The sequence below is a fragment of the Condylura cristata genome, unplaced genomic scaffold, assembly GCF_000260355.1.
Source record: "Condylura cristata isolate star-nosed mole 26May11 unplaced genomic scaffold, ConCri1.0 scaffold00007, whole genome shotgun sequence".
Classification (NCBI taxonomy): domain Eukaryota; kingdom Metazoa; phylum Chordata; class Mammalia; order Eulipotyphla; family Talpidae; genus Condylura; species Condylura cristata.
In genome coordinates, this window is record NW_004567108.1 from 32,129,713 (window position 1) to 32,153,656 (window position 23,944).

At 36.8% G+C, this 23,944-nt stretch overlaps 1 protein-coding gene across 1 annotated transcript in view; it reads right to left on the bottom strand.

Moving 5' to 3' along the window:
* ATG10 (autophagy related 10) overlaps window positions 1-23,944 on the bottom strand; it is a 186,485-nt gene that overhangs the window by 50,978 nt on the left and 111,563 nt on the right. Inside the window, exons 4-5 of the mRNA XM_004678431.2 lie at window positions 20,348-20,486; window positions 6,822-6,919 (exon numbers count right to left, since the gene is read on the bottom strand). Coding sequence (XP_004678488.1) covers window positions 6,822-6,919; window positions 20,348-20,486 — 237 coding nt within the window. The remainder of the gene's footprint in view (window positions 1-6,821; window positions 6,920-20,347; window positions 20,487-23,944) is intronic.

Consider the following 23,944-nt stretch of genomic DNA (forward strand, 5'->3'; position numbering starts at 1 on the left):
CTTTTGGTAGCCTCAATTCTATAGTCATACTCCTAAGGTTGGTTTAGTTTCTCTTATCCCTTCATTTTGTTTCTCTATATTCCAAACAGAAGTGACACTATCCACAACATGAGTACACAACAACTTGTCATACCCCCCCAAAAAAAAAAATCAAGAAACCACATCAAAGCTATATGGGGGTATCGATATAATTAAGGAGTCAACTTAAAGAGATTTCACTGGTTAAAGATGAGACAAGCTGAGTATCAATAAAAATAATTTCTAAAATGGGCCCTTCCTGGTGGTGGCAGTTGGTTAAAGTGCAACAGTATGCATACAGCAATGTGCACCACCACAGCACGAGTTTGATCCCTGCCTAGGGACGTGACCCGCATGGTACAGAGGATCCCTGTTGTGCCCGCTGCTCCCCTCAGCAATATACCTCATTAGTCTGCCTGGTTCTGCTCCGCACTCTGTCTCTGGTGAATCCTGTCACTACTCTGCACCTCTGGCCTGTACCCCAGTTCTATATGCATAAATAAATAAATCTTTTTTAACCATTCCTAAAATGAATTGAAATGCATAAAACATTTATATCCAGGAGTTCATAAAAAGATATTAAAAATACATTTTGGAGAGTCAATTCATTATCTTGAAAGAATCAACATTTATCCTGCCTTCCAATACAAAGCACAATTCAGGTAACTAAGCTGGTAAGGGAAAATATGTCACTATACAAGTAGTCCAGCTAATGACTATGAATGATAGAACATCAGCAATTTGCAATAACCATCAAGAGTCAAAAACATCACAAAAAAGAATAATCAGGCATTATGTGTTTTCTGGAAGTATCCAGAACTACCTAAGAAGCAGAAACAAAGCTGAATCTGGTCAACTCTTAGAGTCTAACTACTAAGTTATTAAATATAGGAGGAACATACAAAACACCACCATTGAGATATAATTAGGAAGAAAAGATGTCCAGATTACAAATACTAAGGACAAAAAAAAAAACCTGTTTCTTCAAAAAAAAAAAAAAAATCTGCAAGATAAAAGAGGGAGGACAAAGAAACTTAGATTCAAGGACTCTTACAAGGTGTCAAGTGTATTGATATATAAGCCATAGTTGGATCCTGTTTCAACAGCACTAAAGCAAAAAGGGACAGCTGGAGAGAGTCACACATCAACTGCTTATTTAATGATATTAAGAAATTATTAACAATTTTAGCTATGATAATAGAATTGAGGTTTTTTTTTTTTAAGATTTATTTATTTATGCATACAGAACTGGGGTATAGGCCAGAGGTACAGGGGCGATGAGAGGATTCACCAGAGACAGAGTGGGGAGCAGGACAGGCCGATTGACGAAGTACACTGCTGAGGGGAACAGCGGGCAGGTCAGGAGAGGTCTGCATCGTCATGTGGGTCACCTCTGGGGCAGGGATCGAACTCATGTTGAAGTGGCTTTAGCTTCTTAGTGCTGTGCTTTAACGTGCTGTGCCACCAGGGAGGGCCCGAGGTTATGTTTTTAAAGAATTCTTCTTTAAATTAAATGTTTTATTTTGGAATAACTACAGTTACAGGTACTGGTCATAAATGATACAAAGAGATCCTTCATACCTTTCAGCCAGTCTCCCAACTCAATCTTGTAAAACCACAGTACAATGTCACAACCAACATACCGACATAGATACCATCAGATACAAAGCATTTGCCTTTATAACCACATTTCTTCCATCCCTCCCATATACTTCCTCCAATCTTCAGTTTTGCCATTTCAAAAACATTAGACAAATGGAATCATTCCTTGTGCAATCCTTTGGGATTGGCTTTTTTGATTACATTATTTTTTTATTGCAGGAATGTTGGCTTATAACTCTATGATTTAGAGGATTAGGGGTTCATACCTCCTTAGATAGATATTACCACATACTTTCTGCACTTAGAACAATTTTTGCAGATTCATACAGGTTATTTAGTGTATCAAACTGGCTCCCTTTTATTGCTTAGTAGTATTCTGTGGCAAGGATATACCATAATTAATTTAACCACCTATCTGCTGAGGACATCTGGTTTGTTTCCATTTTGACTTATTATGAATAAAGTTCCTATAAAAATTCATGTGGAGCCCCTACCATTTAATAATGCATATATAAATATGAACAAGAATGATATCTAGGATTTGCTTTCCCCAAATTCCAGATTGGGTGACTTACCAAGATACAAAGTGGACCGTGAATTTATAAGTACATTATATACTTTGTAAATGTTTATAACTTTCCATAATAAAAAGATTTTTTAAAGAAAGGCAGAAGAAAATTATTTATCTAATCACTACACATGCACATACATAAACATATACACCTTCTGGTATACCTTTTTATTGCACCTGTGCCATGATCACAGCAGTCTACCAAAACACAGAGCTGACACCTTCCACTGGTAATTATTGTAACATTCACTCTGCCAATTTAGGCAGCTCTAACATAGGCATCTGTTAACTTTCTTTCGGGAGTTCTCTATTAGGCTGCAGGTTCAGATAATAGGCAGTCTATAATGTACAGGAGCAGGTAAGTAATCACCATAATCAAATGTATGAGATTCATGAGTGGCTTGTCTTCAAAAGAGAAGGTTCATATCTGACATGAACAGGTCCTTATCATCAAGACAAATGCTGAGAGAACAGAAGTGTGATTACTAAAGATGAAGAGCAACAAACTGGATGAGCACAATCAAGCCTGAAAATGAAGTGAAACACATTTTATATTATGTGAAGGCTGCTTTTGTTTTTAAGCCACTCTGGAGGACAGGATATTATTATCATGTTCAGTCTGCAAGCTAATGGTTCTTTAGTATAATTTGCAAAACGTATCTGCTACTTGGTGCCACCAATATTCTACTAGCTCATTTTCCTTGAGTGCTCTATCTTACCCTCCCTTCACCTCACTGAGAATACCTTACTTTTCTCCATATGGGGAGAAAAAAGACCTCAAGCAAAGAAGAGCATATAATGCCAACCTATTAACTAAATTCAGATGAAAAACCTAGACCTTCAAAGGAAATATTCCTTATGACTTTCAACTGCTAAGTAGTGTGATGGCAACAAGTAAGTTTTTCTTGGTAGGTCTCTAATGCCTGGACATGTACCTGAGCGATTACAAAGTTTAAAAAAGTTTGCAGTCAAAAGTGTGGTAACTCCATAGATCAATTCCAGTAAGAAAAGTTCCGAAGAAATGCCTAAAAGTTATTGTTGTATTGCAATTTGGTTATATTAGATGTCCTCCCTAGTAAGTGGACTCACACTTGGTGTCAATAATAAGCACTATGCTTACTGTGATGGGATTCGATCTTCACTACTATAGTAAGATAGGCAGAAAAAAGAGGCTCCATTAATAGGCTGTTATGTGATACTTAAATGCTTATAACTGTAGTCAATTCCAATAAAAGTGATCAATGTACATTTTGGTTCATTTTGGTGTTTTTGTGACACAGGAGCTCCATCAATGGAAAGAAGTTGATATACAATATCATATTATGAAACTAACAAAATACAACTGGTGCAAAAATTGTATTCATATGTGACAAGCAGAATAGAGATGTGTGGAAATAAAACCCAAAATGACATAAGGCCACCAGGATATGAGTGATAGGTTTGCAGTGAGGAGATTAATAGGGCTGCTAGGAATAAAAAAGGAAAGAATAAAAATTGGGCTCAGAGACTTAATGCAAAACATACTTGAGCTGAGGAAGGACACTAGAGTTAAGCATGTCTATTCTCTTAGAAGCTCTCTTCCTCTTATGTTGCCATCTTGCTCAATTCTTACAATCAAACATTTCTGGATCTCTAGGTGCTGTGACACCACAGTAGACATTTTTGGACAGTCTGTGGTCACTGACATAACACTGGAAGTTAAAACTCTCATTAGTACTCACCTTGACATACCTAAAGGTTAATCTAATTTAAAAGACTTTGCATAAAATAAATGCTCTTGCCAAAAACATCTATGGTTGTTTTGCTTATGTCTCATTACAGTTCTTCACAGCAAATACCCCAGCCAGTCCTAGAACTGGGATTTCAGAGGGGCCTACATTTGTGACTGAGGTAGTTTCAGAGAAAGGCACATATAGAGAACAAGTAGGAAATATGCTATCAGAACAAAGAAGGAAAGAATTCCAGGAACAAACAGTACAAGATGGGTTTGGGGAAATGAACATCCATGTTTGGCAGTAACTGTAACTACATTGAGTGGAGGAGAAGAGAAGTTTGAAAGGGCAGGTTGGAGGTAGGAAAGACAGTTGTTGTAGCCCAGGCAAAGCATTCAGAACACATGCCACAGACACTTAGAGGGCTAGTGCACATTTGTCCAAAGGTAGATTAAGTACAGGGGTGGTTAAAAAGATGTGAGTAATGGTAGGAAAGGAGAAGAAAATCAGAGGTAGAAGCCTCTACTAATTGTTCCAAGAGAGGTCAGAAAACTTGATCTCGTGACAGGGAAGAAAAAGGAAAGGATTAATTTGAGGGACAGTGTGAAAGGTACATACACTTAAACCTTAATTTGTCCTCAATTAAAAGCCGGGAAATGGGGCCCTCCCTGGTGGTGCAGCAGGTTAAAGCACAGCACTAAGAAGCTAAAGCCGCTTCAACATGAGTTCAATCCCTGCCCCGGAGGGGACCCACATGGCGAGGCAGCCCTCTTCTGATCCGCCCACTGCTCCCCTCAGCAGTGTACTTCGTCAGTCAGCCTGTTCTGCTCCCCACTCTGTCTCTGGTGAATTCTCTCACCAGTCCTGTACCTCTGGCCTGTACCACAGTTCTGTATGCACAAATAAATAAATCTTAAAAAAAAAACCAACAACCAGGAAATGGTCATTTGCAGTCATTGTTAAAGAACTACTTATGCTAAGGATTCTTATGTTGATTAGAAGGTAAACTGTCATTATTCAGATCGAACATGTAAGAGGATATAAAAATTCAAATGGTTGATAAAGTCAGTATTTAAAGGGGGTTTTGATTAAGTTTAACAGAAGCTGGGAAAAGTAAAATTTCTGATACAAGTAAAAATTATTTTAAGAAGACCATGATTGGTTGCAAAGAGATGAGTAGTTTTAAATTTCTACAATAATTAACTGCTGATTTTAGCACGGCAGCAATAATGACTTACGTGATTGACGGATATAATTTCTCTACTTTTGCAACTCTATTTTCTCTACTTTTTAAAAATTTTTATTGCAAACTGGGGCCCTCCCTAGTAGCGCAATGGGTTAGGACACAGCACTGCAAGCTGCCTGCATCTGCCTCAGTTCGAGTTCAATCCCCACCCCTGAGGTGACCCACATGGCGGCAGACCTGTCCTGACCCACCCGCTGCTCCCCTCAGCAGTGTACTTCGTCGATCTGCCTGTTCTGCTCCCCACTCTGTCTCTGATGAAGCCTCTCACTGCCCCTGCACTTCTGGCCTTTACCCCAGTTCTGAAAGAATAAATAAATAAATCTTAAAAAAAAAAATTATTGCAAACCTACTTTTAATCAAGTTAATTTCTTCCCAAATATACCTGTGAGGAAACTGAAACATGGCAGGTAACTCAAGTTACAAATAGATAACACAGTTATCTATTTCTTAGTGAGTATGTTTCTACTTCTATGAAACATTCTGTCAAATAATTTCCCTTCCCATTCACTGAGAATAGAATTATTTTTATTGAGCACCTACATTGTGATCTGTACTGGTACTGAATGTACAATGAAACATGATTTGAACACCTAGGAGCACAACATGTAGAGGAAAGACAAGGTTTAATTAGAAATAAAACCTTCCAAACATAGAATTAAAAATTGTGATAAATGGGCCCTCCCTGGTGGCGCAGCGGGTTAAAGCACAGCACTGAGAATCTAAAACCGCTTCCGCATGAGTTCGACTCCCGCCTGCCCCGGAGGTGACCACATGGTGCGGCAGACCTCTCCTGACCCGCCCGCTGCTCCCCTCAGCAGTGTGCTTCGCCTATCTGCCTGTTCTGCTCCCCACTCTGTCTCTGGTGAAGCCTCTCACCCTCCGCATCTCTGGCCTGTACCCCAGTTCTGTATGCATAAATAAATAAATCTTTAAAAAAAATTGTGATAAATACTACGAAGGAAATTAATTACAGGGTGCTATGAGAATAACACAGGCTACACCAAATCTGGGTCTAGGAGGGGGATTTATTTTTTTGTTTTTAGTAGAGTACTATTATTTTACAACCTATTAATTAATTTTACATATTATAGGATTTCTTCCCTCAGTGGTGACCACCATAGCTCTCCAAGCTCTGAAGAACCCACAATCTTCCCCATAGCCCACTGTACTCTCCCCAACCCTGTTTTTTTCCATTCCATTTTTTTCATTTTTTTCTACCCCACTTTCCTCTTTTATGAGTTTTAGGAGTTTTATGTTGGGCCTCCCATGGTGGCATGACTGGTTAAAGCACTGCACTATGAAGCTATTTGCAGCCACTGCAGCAAGAGTTTGATTCCCAGCCAGGGAGCTGACCCATATGGTGCAGAACGCCTCTCCTGTCTCTCCCACTGTTGCCCTCAGAAGTGTATTTCAGTCAATTTGCCTATTCTGCTTCCCACTCTGTCTCTGGTGAATCTTCTCACACCAACTTCCCCCCAATCTCCTCTGGCCTGTACCCCAGTTCTTGTATGCATTAAAAAAAAGAAGCCTTTAAAAAAATTATGTTGGAGTTGAAATATATTTGCATGGATGTAAAAGACTGAAAGAAGAAAAAGAATAGGAAAGAGAAAACTAGAAAGAAGATGAGCAGAGGGAGATTACTGCATATCATAAAAAGGAGAGACTCTCTGACCTGTTGGGTGATGGTGTCCCACGGCCCCTGCAGAAGCCGTGACTTATAGCTCTCATGGACTCCTTCCCAAATGGCCTTCAGCGGTAAAGGTCTTCCGTCTGAAAGTGCAGGGTAAGATTGTCAGTTTCCTATGTAAAAAAGATGCTCAATGTCTATCTAGAATGGCTAGAAAAATATGATTTTTTTTTTACAAAATCCTCACTGTTTACATATGGAAAAGTGTTTTGTCTCTCTCTCTACACACACATATACATATATGTATACATGTATATATTTAGCTTTACATGTGAGAATTACATATGTAATGTACAATGGGATCCAGGAATGCACAAAGGGATCCAGGAAGAAATAGTTTATAAGCCCGACACAGTCCTGGGTGTGTTCAGTGATGTAAACCTCAGGGGAACAAAATTTGCAAAGGATTACTATCTTTACTTTACAGGTCAAACAAGAAGAAAATTATCTTGTAGTCAAGCTAAATATATGTATACAATATACACATATGCATTACCATTTTTCATCTGGGGGAAATTTAAAATATTCAGTGTCTCTCCTTTATAACCACCTAGTAGTTAAATTATCTGCTCATTTGTTGCCTCAAGAAATTTTATAGAATAAGTAAAATCCAAATGTGTGTTAGAGAGATTGATAGAGACAAGCATAGAGAAAGGATCAGGTAGACAATTCCGTATTCACAAGGTGTAGTATGGACACCTCTGAAGTTGTAATACTTCCTCTAACCCTTAAAATTAGGAGCCACTTGTGTCTGTCACTCTCTCATTGACTGAGTACCTGTAATGTTCAAATCACTGTTGGATACCAGGGAGAAGAGAGAAGGAAAACACACAATTTCTTCAAATAAGGACCTACTAGCTATCAGGGAAATGACAGTAAGTATATCAACAGTACATGAACCACCAAAGTGCTAGGTAGAAAGCGGTTGATGCCAAAGGAAAAAGGCAATTAGGTGAAAATCCAGAGGATTCATAACACCCACTGTTTTTGGCAGGTGGAAAAAAGGGATAGTTAGGGGTGGGAGGACAGGAAAAGGATTTGGCATATAGAAGTTAGCAAAAGATGTAGTGAACACTAATTTATTTCTTTGTTTTAAAAAACTTCAATTATTCACCTATGTTTAGAATCACCTAAGTAGTTTAGTTATACCAAGATCACTGTGGCACAGGAAAAGAAACAGATATTAAAGGAAGAAAAGGGGACGCGGGCATTAACTACTGACTTCCAAACCACACTAAGCTGGAAAGGCAATCTTTCTGCTAGAATTTAGTGCCATGTGGCCTATTTAGAGCTACCAAATCCTCGTGTGTGTGAGTGTGCTCTTTTCCTCAGGAAAGTCAACAGTATCACCTGAAGAAGACTTGTCAGTATATTAATTCTCTAAATCCAAAAAAAATTGATCATCAACTCAACAATACTTGGGGGGATAATCTGTTCACACACACCAGTCAAAAGTAAAAGTTACTGTACTCACTAAGATAGTATAAAGTAGGGGTGGGGTGCAGAGAAAGATTAGTAGATTTGGAGTCCAGGAGAACCTTGGACTTAATGTTGTCACACTCCACTTAACTACAAGATATTTTTCTTTTAACTTTCCTTGTAAAATGCAGATAATAATCCTTTGCAAATCTTGTTCTCCTGAGGTTTACATCAGTGAACACGCCCAGGACTGTGTCAGGCTTATAATAAGTGATCTTTTCCTGGCTCCCATGGTACATTCCAGTAATTCTCATATGTAAAGCTAAAAGATTCATTTCTTGATTGTTATTTCTTACAATTTTCCCTTGCTTTATAATATGCACATTGTGTTTTGATATAATAGACTAATACATAAGCAGAGTATTTCTCCTGTTTGACCTGAACAGTTGAACTTTTCCTCAACCTTTATTTTCAATAAATAGCAATAGAATATTTTGATACATTTTCAATAAGTATCTTCATCTTGGCATTTATCTGGCGGCAGGAGACTATTATCTTGTGATAAATAGTTTTATTCCATTGACATTTTCATGTCTGTAAAATGAACAAGATTTATTCATCCAATTAACATTTGAATGTCATGTTTAGCTACAAGTTAAAAACAAGTTGCCTTCAGTATCTGTGTTATATTGTTTTCTGAACACATTTACAGAGTAGGGCCAAACTTTGCACTTAAAATAAGCTCTACACATCTTTAAGATGCATGTACATGCTCACTTGCACACACACGTGACCATGCCTGGTGTATGTGTGTGTGTCTGTGTGTTGGGAGAAGAGAGTAGAGTTTTAGCACTCCAGTGTCAAACAGTAAATGAAAAAAATAATCAAATTATAAAAAGATAACATGCTTTTAAAATAATTTTTGATGTCAAAGTTAGAAGAAATTAAGTCATAGGACAATATATTAAAGCAGGTATCATTACTAATTTCATAAATAAGGTAACCAAGGTCTTGGAAAATGTATCTAACAAAATTAGGCAGTTTGTTCACATCAGCACTGAGGCTGGAATTCAGGTCTCAGGCCTCACTTCAGTGCTCTTCATACTATTCCATGCTGCCTCCAAGGAGCAGGGCTGAGGGGTGGGGAGGCAGTGTCCGTACTAACACTAGTTCTTGCACCACTGTAGCCCCAAGAATTTTTCACACATTGCAAACAGTTCCTAAATCTACTGAATAAATGTAAGATTTCCTTTCTTAACTTTCTCTTAGACAGCAAAAGGTTTTCCACCCCAAGAGAAGAATGGCGGGTTTAATATCTGGTAATCAGTAATGATTTTTATTCCTTAGAATACTTTCGTCAAGGATCCAAAAATGAAGCAAATGGTTTAGATATTACCACTGTCAAAAACCTGAATACTCTGCTGGAAACATTTGTACAGATGCAATAATCAGCAGCCTAGCAACAAAGTAGAGAGACCCAGGACAAATGGTATAGAATATTTTCACCGTATTTGATGCTAGAATTAAGGATATATGCTATATACATTTTCAGTCAACACCAAATTTAAAGAAAAAAATAGCATCTCAAAATACAGAACTTAAAAAGTTACCTGATCAACTTAGAATAACAGACAATACAAGGAGTTAAAAATAACTCCAAAACATAAAAAAGATGCATTATATTTGTAAGAATGCTAACTAAGTAGCATTCTTGCCACTTAGAGAACAGGGTATTATTCCAAGTAAATGGATGTAACTGCTTTCTCTGATGCATTTACTGAACAAAAACACATATGACTGCTGGTTAAATGAGAGCTTGTAAGCAGGCTACTTGATAGAGTGTCAATCTCTCCAGTCCCCGTTGACTATTTACACAACAGAAGATCTGATTAATAGCTCTGTCTCTTACATATAAACACAAGAAGAATAATTTAATGATATATGATATGACATCTTTTGCCTATCCCTTCATCCTTGATTTGCTTATTCGTATCTCATACCTTCATGAGTAAAGACATATCCGTTTGTTTTGCGAAACAAAATATCAGCAATATTGTCAAAACTGTCCTACATACTGTTGTCATTGAAAAAATATTTTTAAATGACTGTGATACTTAGTATTTCAAAAACAAAATGGAGTCTTCAGAAAATCCACTGAAATCATTGAACTTAATCAAACAAAGAGAAAACCACATCAATAAAAACACCTTAGATAAGGAGGACACTTGAATTTCATAACTTTGTATGTATCTATTTATGAAAACTGAAGGCTCAACCCTTTAACTTCAAAGCAAAATGTGGGCATAAACAAGTGGTGAAGAGATAAACAAGTGGTGAAGAGACATTATTACGTGCCTTCTTGTTCAGTTTGTCTCTTCAATCAGAAAGTTTAAACCGTGTCAAGATGGTCTATTTTATTCTATTTGGCCTCAGTCAGAGGAGACAGAAGCACACTCAATCAACAACACTCTAGTTTCAGACCCAAGGTATTCGATAGCATCAATTTTAACATGCTTAGAAATCTCATTAATCACATTGAGGCTGGAAAGCTCAGAAAAATCCCTCACATACTTGAAATACTGAGGTAGAAACGAAAATAATTTTAGCAGCAACCTGCAAAGTAAGCACAGTAAATCATAGCTATTGATTTAACAAGCATTAGTATACTAAGTGCCTACTATGTGTCTCTACTACCTAGAATAATAATACACAATTGAACTAAAGCAATATTCTGTTGGCAACCAAAAATGTCAATGACAAGAGAGAAAGAGACATTGGATGAAAAATAGAATAATTAAAAAGTACAATCTTTAGCAACTGCCAGTAGCATTTAATTTAACATTTTCATATAAAATCTCTCAATTGAATAATAACCTACATGTCAAGTAATCCATATATTACTCAAAATGTGCAGCTTTCTAAATTAAATTTCTCAGGGCTATTAGTTTTCATGAATCAAATAACAGCATGAGATATTTCACTAGCACTACCTAACTCTAGTGCAAACTCGCCGAAGTCACCTTTATCCTATTGCACATGGTTTCCCTGAAACTTCGTAATTCCTAAACTGAAGATGAGAGAGTATAAATTATTTAGAGTAAGTTTAGGGACAATGTTCTGAACATGATCACTAGAAATGAAAATGAAAGAGTGAATTTTTCACAATGAAATATGCCATTATTCAATATACTGTCTTCAAGAGAGCTTTGAAAGATATAAAAATTCATGTCATACTCCACAGTAAAGCAGAGATGATGCTCCACCAAAGGCGAAAATTCATTTTTGCTTCAGTGAGAAAATTACATTGTGATATGAAATGAGTGTTAATTGTTCATGTACATTCATATCAGCCAATATGCTGACTAGTTCTATAATATTTATTTATACCTGCACACATTTTTTAACATAGTGTATCACAGGAAATCTGAATGAAGATTCCAAACATAAAGATTACAGCAACTTCTTTTTACATATATGTAATGCCAATTAATTATTTGAACTCGTGTCTCTTAAATTTTGATGATTGTATCATGCAGGGGGAATAATGCTTGATACAGTTTGAATCTCAACGGCCTAGTTTCATATACCCTTGAATAAACAAGCTAATTCCTCTGAGCATTTGAGTTGTATGTATGTGCATGAGGACACTATAATAACAGCTGTTATCTTACATGTTATTATGAGGATCAAGATACTAATGGCATTATTGAGAAGTATGATATGCTAAGCCCATTTTTACATATCCCCTCACATACCTCAAATTTCTATGAAGTAAGTATCATTATTCTACCAGTTTTTCAGATGATGAAGAAAGAAAAGAAAATGTTCAGTAACTTCCCCAAGACCATAAGTTAGCAAGTAGCAGAGTTAGGAATAAGAATCAAGGGCCTCTTACTCCAGGTTGTCTGCACTTATACCACTACCTCTATGTCTCTGTACCCAGGAACTCCCTACAAACTGCAGTGATACAGCATATTAGCTGTATTAATGTTCCATCAGTAGTCTCCTCTAACTGCCTAGCCAGAGGCCTAGAGAATTTCACCTTTCCTTTAGCCTGTCCATTCCTCATTCATTGCATGGACAAGTTCCAAGTCTAGACAGGCCCTCTTTTGAAGACCCCAGTTCAAAATAATCTCAGTCCTTTGAGCCCTGAATGCAATTCCTGCTCCCCTTACCCTGCTTTATTGTGAAATAATTAATATAGTGTATAAACTTGAGTTGTACAATATGATGATTTGATATATATTGTATCTTGGGAAATGATTACCACAATAAGGTTAGTTAAGGACTCTATTGCCTTACAAAATTACTTTGTGTGTGTGAACATTGAAAAATCTCTCTTAATAACTTTCAACTAACTATGGTTTCCACGCTGAACTTAAGATCCTCAGAACTCAGTCAGCTTGTAACTGAAAATGTGTACTCTGTGATTAACATCTCCCCATTTCTCATCTCCCCCAGACCCCCCCAGCCTGGCAAGCACCATGATATTTCTCTACCTGTTGGAATTTTTTTAAACCTCCATTATGTCCCTTAACATCTTCTACTTGTGACAATGAATTTCAGGCCAGGTTTGACTTCACTAGACTAGGAATAAAAAAAAAATTCCTTGAGGGAATCATCCATCTCTGATTCCCTTTACTTATCTTTGCATTTTGGAAACATCTTTATGCCTGGTACATAAATATTCTCTGATGATTAAATAAATGAACAATCAATACCATTACTAGAGCAATTAACACTATTAGTAAGAATAAAGACAGAACAATAATTTAACAATTGGTTCAAAGTTTTACATTTTTATTTGGAAACGCTCATATAAAAACCCATAGCATACTTGATGTTTCAGTACCGAACCATACCTCCATTTTGGGAGAAAAATTCTAAAACAAGAATGAAGGAAAGCCATGTTCTACACCGTGAAACCAAAGAAAGTAGCTATTCCTTCATCTCATCATTGTATGCCTTCAGTTAACCCTCTTATTTATCATTCCAATAAGTTATTTTTCTGCTTATAATGCTCAGTTTCCACTATTTTCAGCTAAGGATACCTATTTTCAGCTAAGGATACCTAGCCCAAAAAATGGTTCATAAAACCCCTGCTTAATAATAATATATTTTCAAATTTATCAACCCAAACGTTTAATATGCTATATATTGTCTAATTTTAAGGACAAAAATAAATGAGATGTTTTTAATTACATGAGAAAGTGTATATATGCTACAATCTATTTTTTTGAGAAATATGGCACAAAGAGGAAAAAGTCAGAGTCACCTTAAACTGGCCACACATGTTAACAAACTTACAATAATACAAATGCTGCTATAAGCTCTCACTTAAACATTTAACCTAGTAGGAGTATTAGATTCTACTAGGAAGTAGAAGTTCCTTACAAGTCTCTTAACCAAAAACCATTACACGGGTAGCCATATCGGATCCAAAGAATTCCCAAGACACCAGCCGTGAGATACCACTACTCATCAAGAACCTTGAGGACCATACCACTAGAAAACTACCTCTAACGTTGGGTCTGCTGGTCACCCCACCTTCAGGTCACCCCACCTTCAATCTTATTCAAAGTATTCTGAAATGTTGACTTCAGCTCTTAGGTTGGCGTTCCAGGATTCAACATTCTGGACTCTTGGCTTTCTTTACACCTCCATGCTCCCAGAACCTAGAGCTCTGACACATTATTTTGCATCTCAACTAGTTATCCAACTTAGTCGCCTTCCCATGGAAAATGTAGTCTCCACTTAGCACATCTCCTACACATGGACTTAAAGAACTCCACTTTGACAATTTCAAGAAGGAGAAAAGCAATAAATGTTTATAATTTCAAGTAGGATGCTGTTTTTTTTCTGTTGCATATAAGACTGTTTTACTGCTGTACACACAGTAGGCATTTATGTGTGTATCAAATAGGGCACATTCAACCAAGAGTAAGCAAAGTAATGTAACACTCCACAGTCAAGGAAATCTACAGTAAGGTTTCCTGCAAGAGGGAAATGAATTTATGTATCTTTAATGCCCTTTTGTTTTTTATATTAATTTCCTGTTTTTTTTTAAAGATTGATCCATTTATTCATACAGAACTGGGGTACAGACTAGAGGTGCAGGGGTGGCAATAGGACTCACCAGATGAAGAGTGGGGAGCAGAGCAGGCTGACTGACAAGTACACTGCTGAGGGGAGCAGTGGGCGGGTCAGGAGAGGTCTGCCAAGCCACGTGGGTCACCTCTGGGGCTGGCAGGGATTGAAATCATGCTGAAGTGGCTCTTAGCTTCCCAGTGCTGTGTTTTAACCCACTGCACCACCAGGGAGGTAATGCCCTCTTTTTTAACCTCAGAATCCACTTACGAACTGTTGTTTTTGTGATGTGGTATTTTGTGTTAACACCAGTTAGGATATACCTTATACCTAATTAGCTATCCCTGTAGTTTTGTTTAATTTTTCTTCAGGTCTGCTTTTTTTTTTTTAAAGACATTTAAAAATCAGGGCTTCATTTTATACTCATCATGTGTTCTAATGCAGCATCCTAGCTCTAACCTAATTCCCCATAATGTTACAGACTTACTTAGCTCAACAAATAATATTTATTAAATTTCTACTATCATTTGGACTTTCAGCTTGTATATATTTGTATTAGCTAAATAATTTTTCATTATTTTTAAATAACTTTCCCTGTTTGTTCTTCAAATTCCATTCCAACCTCCAGAAATTTTTTTTTTATTCTACTGAAATTCAACTTCCATTTCATTAATGTGACTCTGGCTAAACTTAACCAGCAGTTTATATAAATATAAGAAACAAGCAAACTTTCTCAATGATTTCCTATAATCAAATAAAACTATAAATTAAATTATCTGTCAAATCATTTTCTATTTTCTGCTCTTTGTAACAATTAACTAGATCATCTTTCCTTCAGTCTTTAAGTACTTCTTGAATCCTCCTTAACTCTTCACTGTACTGTTTACCTTATTTTTCTACTGATCAGCAAGCCACCTTAATTCTTCATTGTACTGGCAAGATAATTTTTCCCTAAAATAAATTCTTTCTAGTTCATTTTCTCTCATTACAAAAACAATGACAAAAAAAAAGAAAGAAAAGAAAAGAAAGGGGGGGGGACAGACTTATTTCCTTAATTTTCTATTCTTTGTACTTTCTTCTCTTTATATACTCCAACTCCTTGCAGACATGATCTCTTCCATAACTTCATCTCAACATATATTTTCAATCATTATTTCCCCAACTTATCTTAAGGAAAGCCCTCTTCCAAAGGACTCACTCCCTGCCCCCAAGTATGCTGTGCTCTCTCCAGCCCCACAGCTTGTCACTTTCTCCAGTGCTTTTCCATCTTCCAAAAAGCCAACCTGTTACTTCTTGGAAGATGTTGGACAGTGTTATGGATTTTTACTTTTTCCCCCTCCAATTTCCACCAATCCCCTTCATACCTATTATTCTCCACTCTGCATGCCAAAAATTTCCTCTTGTTCAAGAACATGGACAAGCCCCTTCTTCCTCCTTCTTGATGATTTATACACTATCCTAACTTCAAGCTTTCCATCATTCTTTCTTTGCGCCAGACTTTATCTTGGTTCAATTCATGCTGCCTTTGAAAAGCAATTATTCTTTGGCTACTTCATTCACCCTATTTATCCATGAGCATCCTTAAGATGTATAACAAATGGACAAATCTTCTACATGAACTATATGGTTATATTTTTAATTCTATACTCTTACTCCTTCAACCAATTATAGAATGAATCTCCAGATGGAACAGACATTCATTTGCTGCATGAAAAATGTTCCTTCCCCTACTGAAAAGTGGCCCTTCTGACTAATTAAAGAAATATGCCAAAAGAGTTTCCAAGAAGAAGCCATATGTCAAACAAAGAATTAAATATTTTGAAAATGCGAAGAATAACTTGGTCTATTTTTTTCAAGAGAGGTTGAGAACAATGAAAAGAGATAAGGAAAACAAAAATCAGAATTGAGGCTGAAATAAATATAGAAGTCTCTAATTGTATTAAAAAGGGAAAATATGAAGCTTAGGACTCTAGTGAAGCCACAAGTTACTAAGCATTATCACTGGGTTTTGTTTTTTGTTTTTTTTCCCCCACTTCTAACATTTCCTATTATCTTTGACCAAACCTGCAAAAAGGGTGATGGAAAATTTTTTTTTAAATGATGGAATTATGGGAAGTGGGTGCAAACATCTGGCCTGATACAAATAATTCTTCAATACAGGGCACTTCAAAGTTAGTGAGGGTGAGGTGAGCACGCACTCTTGAAGATGTCTGTGCTGTCTGAGAGTGGACTTCATAAATGATAAAGCACCATTTGAATATTTATTATTATTTTACTATTTATTATTAATTGATAGACGTGCAATTGCCCTTTACCCTACTACGTAGAAAACTACCACCTGGATGTTAACTACCACCTCAACCAAAGCTAAAGGGGCAAAAGTAGTTTGGGGGAGAAAGCACTTTGGGAAGGACTCATTTCTTCACTTAAATCCATGTTACTTTTAGGAAACTAAGCTCCGGGAAAACCAAGTCGTGGAAATGAGAAGGAATCAAAGTGAAATGTTGTCTCAGTGTGATCATTGTCTTCGAGGATCAAATGTTGCAAAGGTGTCGGTAGAAGGAGGGCTCCTGCAAAGCTAGTTGGGATGCCCACCTTTAAGGCCTTAGGATGTCACACTTGCTTTGTCAAAATATTCCTGCTGTCTCTGACAAGCATCGGACTAACAGTAAAGTTTTGGACCAAGTCTCTTAGAGACAATAGTGTTGCTTCCTTCCTTAAAACTCATAAGGCACTCTCTCTCTGGTGTGCTCTGCATTATGAAGCTATCCGGAAACTACTGCAGCATGAATTCGATCCCCACCCCCACCCTGCCGCCAGGGAGGTGACCCATGTGGCTCCGCAGACCTCTCCTGACCCGCCCTGCTGCTCCCCTCAGCAGTGTACTTCGTAGATCTGCCTGTTCTGTTCCCCACTCTGTCTCACCCACCACACCTCTGGCCTGTACCCCAGTTCTGTAAGCATACATAAATGAATCTTAAAAAAAAAAAATAAGGCATTTCAAGTAAGACACCCTCAAATATTTTTCCCCCTTTGGACTACATTTTCAAAAAAAGGTTAGAAATGCTTCATTATTGTGTCGTTCAATAAATTCGTGTTGATGCTTTGCCATGGCTGATACTGTGAATATCAAAGGGAGTGAGATAAATAATATATAAGACAGATGTACTACTACCACTAGTGCACACAAACACACACACACAAAACCATGTTTATCACTTTGTAAGTTGTAGGCACTCGATATTATTTCCTTCCTTTCTCTTCTTACGTTAAAGTTCTCCTTTCTAGTTTACCACTTATAGTGGACATATACACAAATAATTCTGTTGTAGGGCAACTTGAGACCTGATATATGATACGATGGGACGTGTTGTGTTGTAATATAAGACACGGGAGTGACAAGATCAAGTGGCATGGTATCTTAGTCTTAGGCAGCAGTTAGCCTCTTGGGCAGTGAACAATACAGAGAATAAGGGGAAATCATAGCCCACTAAATAAAGATTTTGGCAATCTAAGTCAGTTGATGAAATAATAGATAATGTCAATTGAAATGGGAACTACTTACGACTTGCTTTTTCCTTCAAAGAGATATAGGAAGAAAATACAGAGCAAAACAGGGAAACTAATTTTTAGTAAGATTCAATTTAGAAGGAATTCTAAATATCTGTCAAAAACAAGGCTAAATGAACTATTTTTGAAGCAACCAAGAAAAAAAAAAAGACCCCTGGGCAAGAAATTTTATAGTCACCCTCTTTCTAGGTCGAAATCTCTTAGAATGAGACAAAGAAAAATCTGGACCTGGAATAAGAAAAAGAATTAGGAATCTGTTCACCACACTGACAGACATTTGTTTAACAAACAGATAAAGGACCAAAATAATTATCTGTCTGGGAAAAAGTAAAGGATTGAGAGGGCCATATAAAAAAATGTAACTCCAGGGTGATATATTTTTAGAACACCCATTAGGTTAAGCTAGGTAGAAAAAAGAATTATTAGTTAATAGAATATGCTAAAAAGAAGAAACATTTTTCACGTTTTGCTACAAGAAAATATTCAGTATGTTTTGCAAAATTTCAATTTGATATTTTCGTGTACCTTAGCAAACATCAAATTAATTATGGAATTAACAATTCCTACTATTCATTCTATACATCATAGAACCTGGGGAGAGGAGAACAGGAACGCTTCCATGAACTAATGACATGCTTTGGTTTTCCTTTACTAGCTATAAATTAACTATAACTTTTAAGGGATACTATAAGTGTATCAATAGCACCCATGAATGCTAGTTTTTATTTTTTTTTTTAAGAAACAGAAAACCATCATGAAAAAAGATCTTAGGAAGCACACAAATAGGAAAATATCCCTGGACTTGCAAGAACAATTTCTGTGCTGTACTGTAGGGGGAGCTGTTGGCACACAAGAGCAAAGCACGCTATGAGCTCATAGCCGGCCTGGGCAAGACCCACTTCCAGCTAGAAGCAGTCATGTTTCAACACCTCCGATTCCCTAATGCTGACAAGCTAAACAACTTGTTTTGTCTCTGGGAGCTCTTCTCTGGTGATTAACTGCTTATGGTGAATACTAATTATATGAAAGTACAGTATTGAAGAAATAGTGTCCTATTTCCTCTACCTGCAGCTTCCACATGTCTTTGAATTGAGAAGGTCTGCTGGGTAAGGCCGCTGCAAAGCAAAATCAAGACAGACATTTTCTGACACCCCACCTCCCCCCCCACTTCACCACCGTGAATAAATGCATCTCCTTCTGCATTTTAGTCTAGTACAGATCACTGCCAAGAACCTCCTTCAACCTCTGAGTTCCAAACCAAATAGAACTCTAATAAAGGAGTGTTTTTTAAGGCCTGCAATAATCATAAGGATAAATCTGCAGCAAGACTTTCTGTATTAGTGAACGATCAGTGTCCTCAATTCCCCATGTCCCATGTTGAAAATTTACCCCAAATCGTCAGTTCTTAGGAACTGCACCTCAGATTAAAATCTTCTCACCAGGGAGTCTATGAGAATTTGTTCTTGTGTTTTAAATCCTAAGTGCTTGTTAAACCCCCAACACTGCAAAATTAGAGACCATTAAACAATATAAGGCAGCAAGTGATTAAATCTACCAAATACACATTCAAAGCAGCTTAAGCTACTTTTTAATTAAAAATAAAATATCACTGGCTAAATTCAGATGTCTTAGCTATCCAGAAAAAGTTAAAAGGCTGTTCAAAATGCAAAATGCTGATAAGGTCAGATAGAAGAGGAGAACGAGGATAAGCTGGGGAGAAAACTTCCCTTGTCCCAGAGCCCAGGCAGCAGGGCTTGGCAGTGCTGACCCGGTTTGTTGGAGGACATGAAGGAGGGAGTTAGGGGTGTGCTGCAGGGTGAGGACTCCATGCGGCTGCTGATTAAATAAGCTTTATTAGCAAAGGCCTGGGAGGAGACAGGGTGTTCCACCTTCTTGGCAAGGAGAGTGAGTTGAGTAACAGCATTGCAGGAAGCTAAAGCATTGGAGATGTATAGAAGGCCAAAGGAAATGTTAGTGCTATTTTTAAGTATAGCTTAAACGAACTGATAAACAGTTCTTGAAATCATTATTTCTCATTAGGGAAGGAGGCATGGGGGATGTCGAGTCAATGGGACTCCTTAACATTGAAAGAAATTTTTACTGTAAAGTTAAAAGTAAATAAACCTTGTAGCTTTAAGTTGTTCCTACTTGTTTAAAGAAAAGAAAAAGGGCCAGGGGGCTTAGGCAATGTTGGGCATCAGGCCAAGAATCTGAAGATCAGACTCAGTCTGGGATGATATCATTCACTCTGAAGTCTTGATACTCTTTCTAAAGCATGAGAAAATTTACTGGTAAAGTCTTACCTCACCCAGTTTCCTTATTCTTAACTCTTTTTTTTTCTCTCTCTCTCTCTCTCAGAAACAATTTTCCAAATATGCTTTCTGCCTTCTGTGTGACTGTGATGGATTTACATTTCACTTCTGATATGGTCTTACCTAAAAAGCTTGCCCTGAAGTAAAGCACAGGCACTTGGTAGCTACAGGAATATAAGACATGATACTCATATTTAATCACTTCGGTTGCTGCTGTAGGCTCAGTCACTTCAGAATCATCCAGGGGTGAATCTACAGCTTCCTGGGGAAAAGAAAAAAGGAGAAACAAAAACAAAGTGTGTTTGTCAATTTTAAAATGTACACGAAAATGGAGAGGAAAAGATGAGGCTTTTTGCAAAATAACAGTTAAATAAATATAGGGCTATGAGGTAAGGAAAAGGGAGTTTCCCACATTAATGTTGAACATTTGAGCCCTGAGTAAATAGTAAAACCAGAAAATATTAGCAGTAAGTAATTCCAGATTGTTTTTGAAAGACAAAGCAGTTCTGGGTAGAGAAAACAGGAAGAAGGGGTGGGGGAGCAAAAAGATCTAGTGCAACAGCAACTCTGAAAAATCTTTACTGTACAATTTTAGCAACAAGATGATGGCTATACAAGCTATCTTCTTCCCTACCTGTGAAAGCTAAAAACGTCCTAACAATTGAACAAGAGGCTGTGAAATGTCCCTAAAGATTCTATTGTACTTGCCAAAAGATGATTCATTGTGCACTGAACAATTCCCAGTTCCATTTTGAATAAGAAAGTTATTTTGCAAGAGGTTGAGTTTGTTAGGTGCATTTCAAAACCTGAGCTGAATCTGTTTTGATTATTATTGTGCAATCTTTGGTATACTACTACAATAAATCTTGGTTTATAATAGAGTAGATGGCAAATATTAATATCAACTTAAACAGCAATTTATAATCAAAGAGGGTTACAGCCAGCTCACATCTCACCTAATCATTCTTTACTGGTTGATGTTTTATTATGTATGGGGTTTTCTGAAGAATGTATCTTAACTTGGAAGTAATTAATTGGATACATTGAGTCAGACGCTGATTCCATCCACCTTCACTTTTTTAGTTGAGTTAAATAATGTGCTTTGAAATTAATTTAGTAGAAGAAAAGAAAGAAGCAGGTTGATTTGGTTCATTTGTATTTCTCATTAAAAACAGTAACAACAACAATGAACAATAGGAAAGAGGTACAGGAAAGATTTCAAATTTTATCAATATGAAATAAGGTTTCCTGTGGAGATAAGTAAGCTACAGACTACTCAGATCGGTATCTCCATTACTAATTCCCCACTCACAGTTCATTGTGGGAGATATTATACCAGATAAATCACAACTGGAGCTATTTACAAAATAGTTTTTTTCATGAAACTCCAGTAAACATTATCAATTAAATTCAATGCATTAACCGGGCAGGAATCCATGAAATAAATATTCTGAGATACATACAATTAAAAATATATCAGGAATGAGTTTTTGTTTGTCTATTTTAATTTTTCATTAGGCAAAGCTATCTATATCTTTTTTGAAAGCAGTTTTTTCCTCAACTTCTTTCTTTTTGACAAAATCAGCTCTTTAGCTTTCATTTCTTTTCTAAATTTCATGAAAACATTAGATCTTTGTGATTAAAAAAAAAAATGACAAACACTAAACACATTGCCTGTAATACAAAGTATCATTCTCTTCATCCCTGCAGTTCTCTATCTCAGATTTAGGACCTGTTTTTTCAACAGGTCAATGTACTTTTCCAGATTTTAAAATTTTTGACCTACAAGCACATATCCGTACACACACACATATATAGACATTCACCCCCAACTTCTGAAATAGTCATGTGTGTGGGTGTGTGCTCTTAGCTGATTCACTCATGGATATGCTATCACATCCTGCCATGTCAGTGCTTTAGATCTGGCTTCTCCGAGTGACTTCATTGTCTTCCACTGTATGATTATGACATCACTTTTAAAAAATTGCATATTGCTAGATATTTTAGATTATTTTAGATACTGATATTACTTAGATTACTATAAAACCCTGTTACCATGATTAATACTGTAATACTGCAATGACTGCCTTAACCACATCCTTAAAAACCTGCTTATCGGGCCCTTCCTGGTGGTACAATGGGTTAGTACTCAGCACTGCAAGCTGGCCACAGCCACCTCAGTGCTAGTTCGATCCTCTCGCCACCCCTGCACCTCTGCCTTGTACCCCAGCTCTGTATGCATAAATAAATATGTCTTTAAAAAAAAAATCCTGTTTATCCATGATGCAGCTCCCTGATGGTGGCAACACCATATGTACATTTTAAATATCACTTGATACTGCCACTCCATCCTCAGAAAAAGACTATACTAACTTCTTTTCCAGCAAAATGCCTTGAATGTACCTTTTTCCACAATCCATAAAACCCCAAATTATTTATGTTTAATTTTTACCTATTTGATGAATTTTTAACTGCCCACGCTTTCTTTTAACTTCTAGTTTCTTGATTTATATAGCATAGGCGAACATCTACTCAGGTCTATTGGTAATTTGTATTGTATTTTTCTGTGGTTTTCCTGTTCTTATCTTTTGCCTATTTTTCTGATAATTGGTTTGCATTTGTTCCTATTGAATAATAACTCTTTGTATATTAATAACTCATATTAAGGTCTCATTAATAACTCATATTAAATGATTTTGAATTCTTGGCCGGTGTCTGCTCACTGTTATCTTTATGATGATAATGTAAGTCCTATCCCTTGATGTCAGTAATTTGGAAATCTCAGGCTTCCACATATTTTCTTTTTCCCTTTCCAGTTAAAAGTGCCAGATAGTTTTACAACTTCAAGATCAAGTTTCTTGTCATTCACCTTTGTATTTTCAGAGACATTAGCACGGAGCTGAGGCCCCTAGTAAACAATGTTTTCTATTTCAGTAGCAGATCTGTTTTCTTTCATGTAGGTATAGTATCACAAACTTCATAGGCAATTTACCAGCAACACCAAAGTCCAGAAGTAAATAGAGTGAACAAAAGTAAATAGAGTGAAAATGCAAAAGCTCACCAATGGATGATATACAAATGGCAGGTAAACATTGGAAAAAGATAGTCAACATTATCAGCCATCAGGGAAAAATAAATTAAAACTAATGAGACATTGCTACACATCTATCAGAACAGCTAAAACATAGGAACACCATCAAATGGTGAAGGTATAGAGAAACTAGATCATGCATACATTACTGTCTGGAATATAAAATGGTACAGTCTCTCTGGAAAACCATATGGCAGCTTCTTATAAAACTAAACATGTAATTACCATACAACTCACCAATTGCACTCTTGGGCATTCATCCCAGAGAAATGAAAAACCTGTACACAAATGTTCATAACAGTTTTATATAGAAGAGCCAAAAACTTGCAACAGTTCAAATGTTCTTCAATAGGTCAATAATTACAAAACTGTGATACAGCCATTCCATACCACTTAGCAATAAAAAGAGCAAGCTATTGATATAACCTGGTGAATTATGCAAGTGATAAAAGCCAATCCCAAAAGATTATAGACGGTATGATTCCATTTATATAACATTTTAGAAATGAAAAGAGAGCAGAATGGACCTTAAGGGGTGGCAGAAAGAGGTGGGTATGGTTATTAAAGGGCAATGTAAGAAATACTTGTGAGGAACTCTTCTGTGGCTTGACTATGGATATTTGAACCTA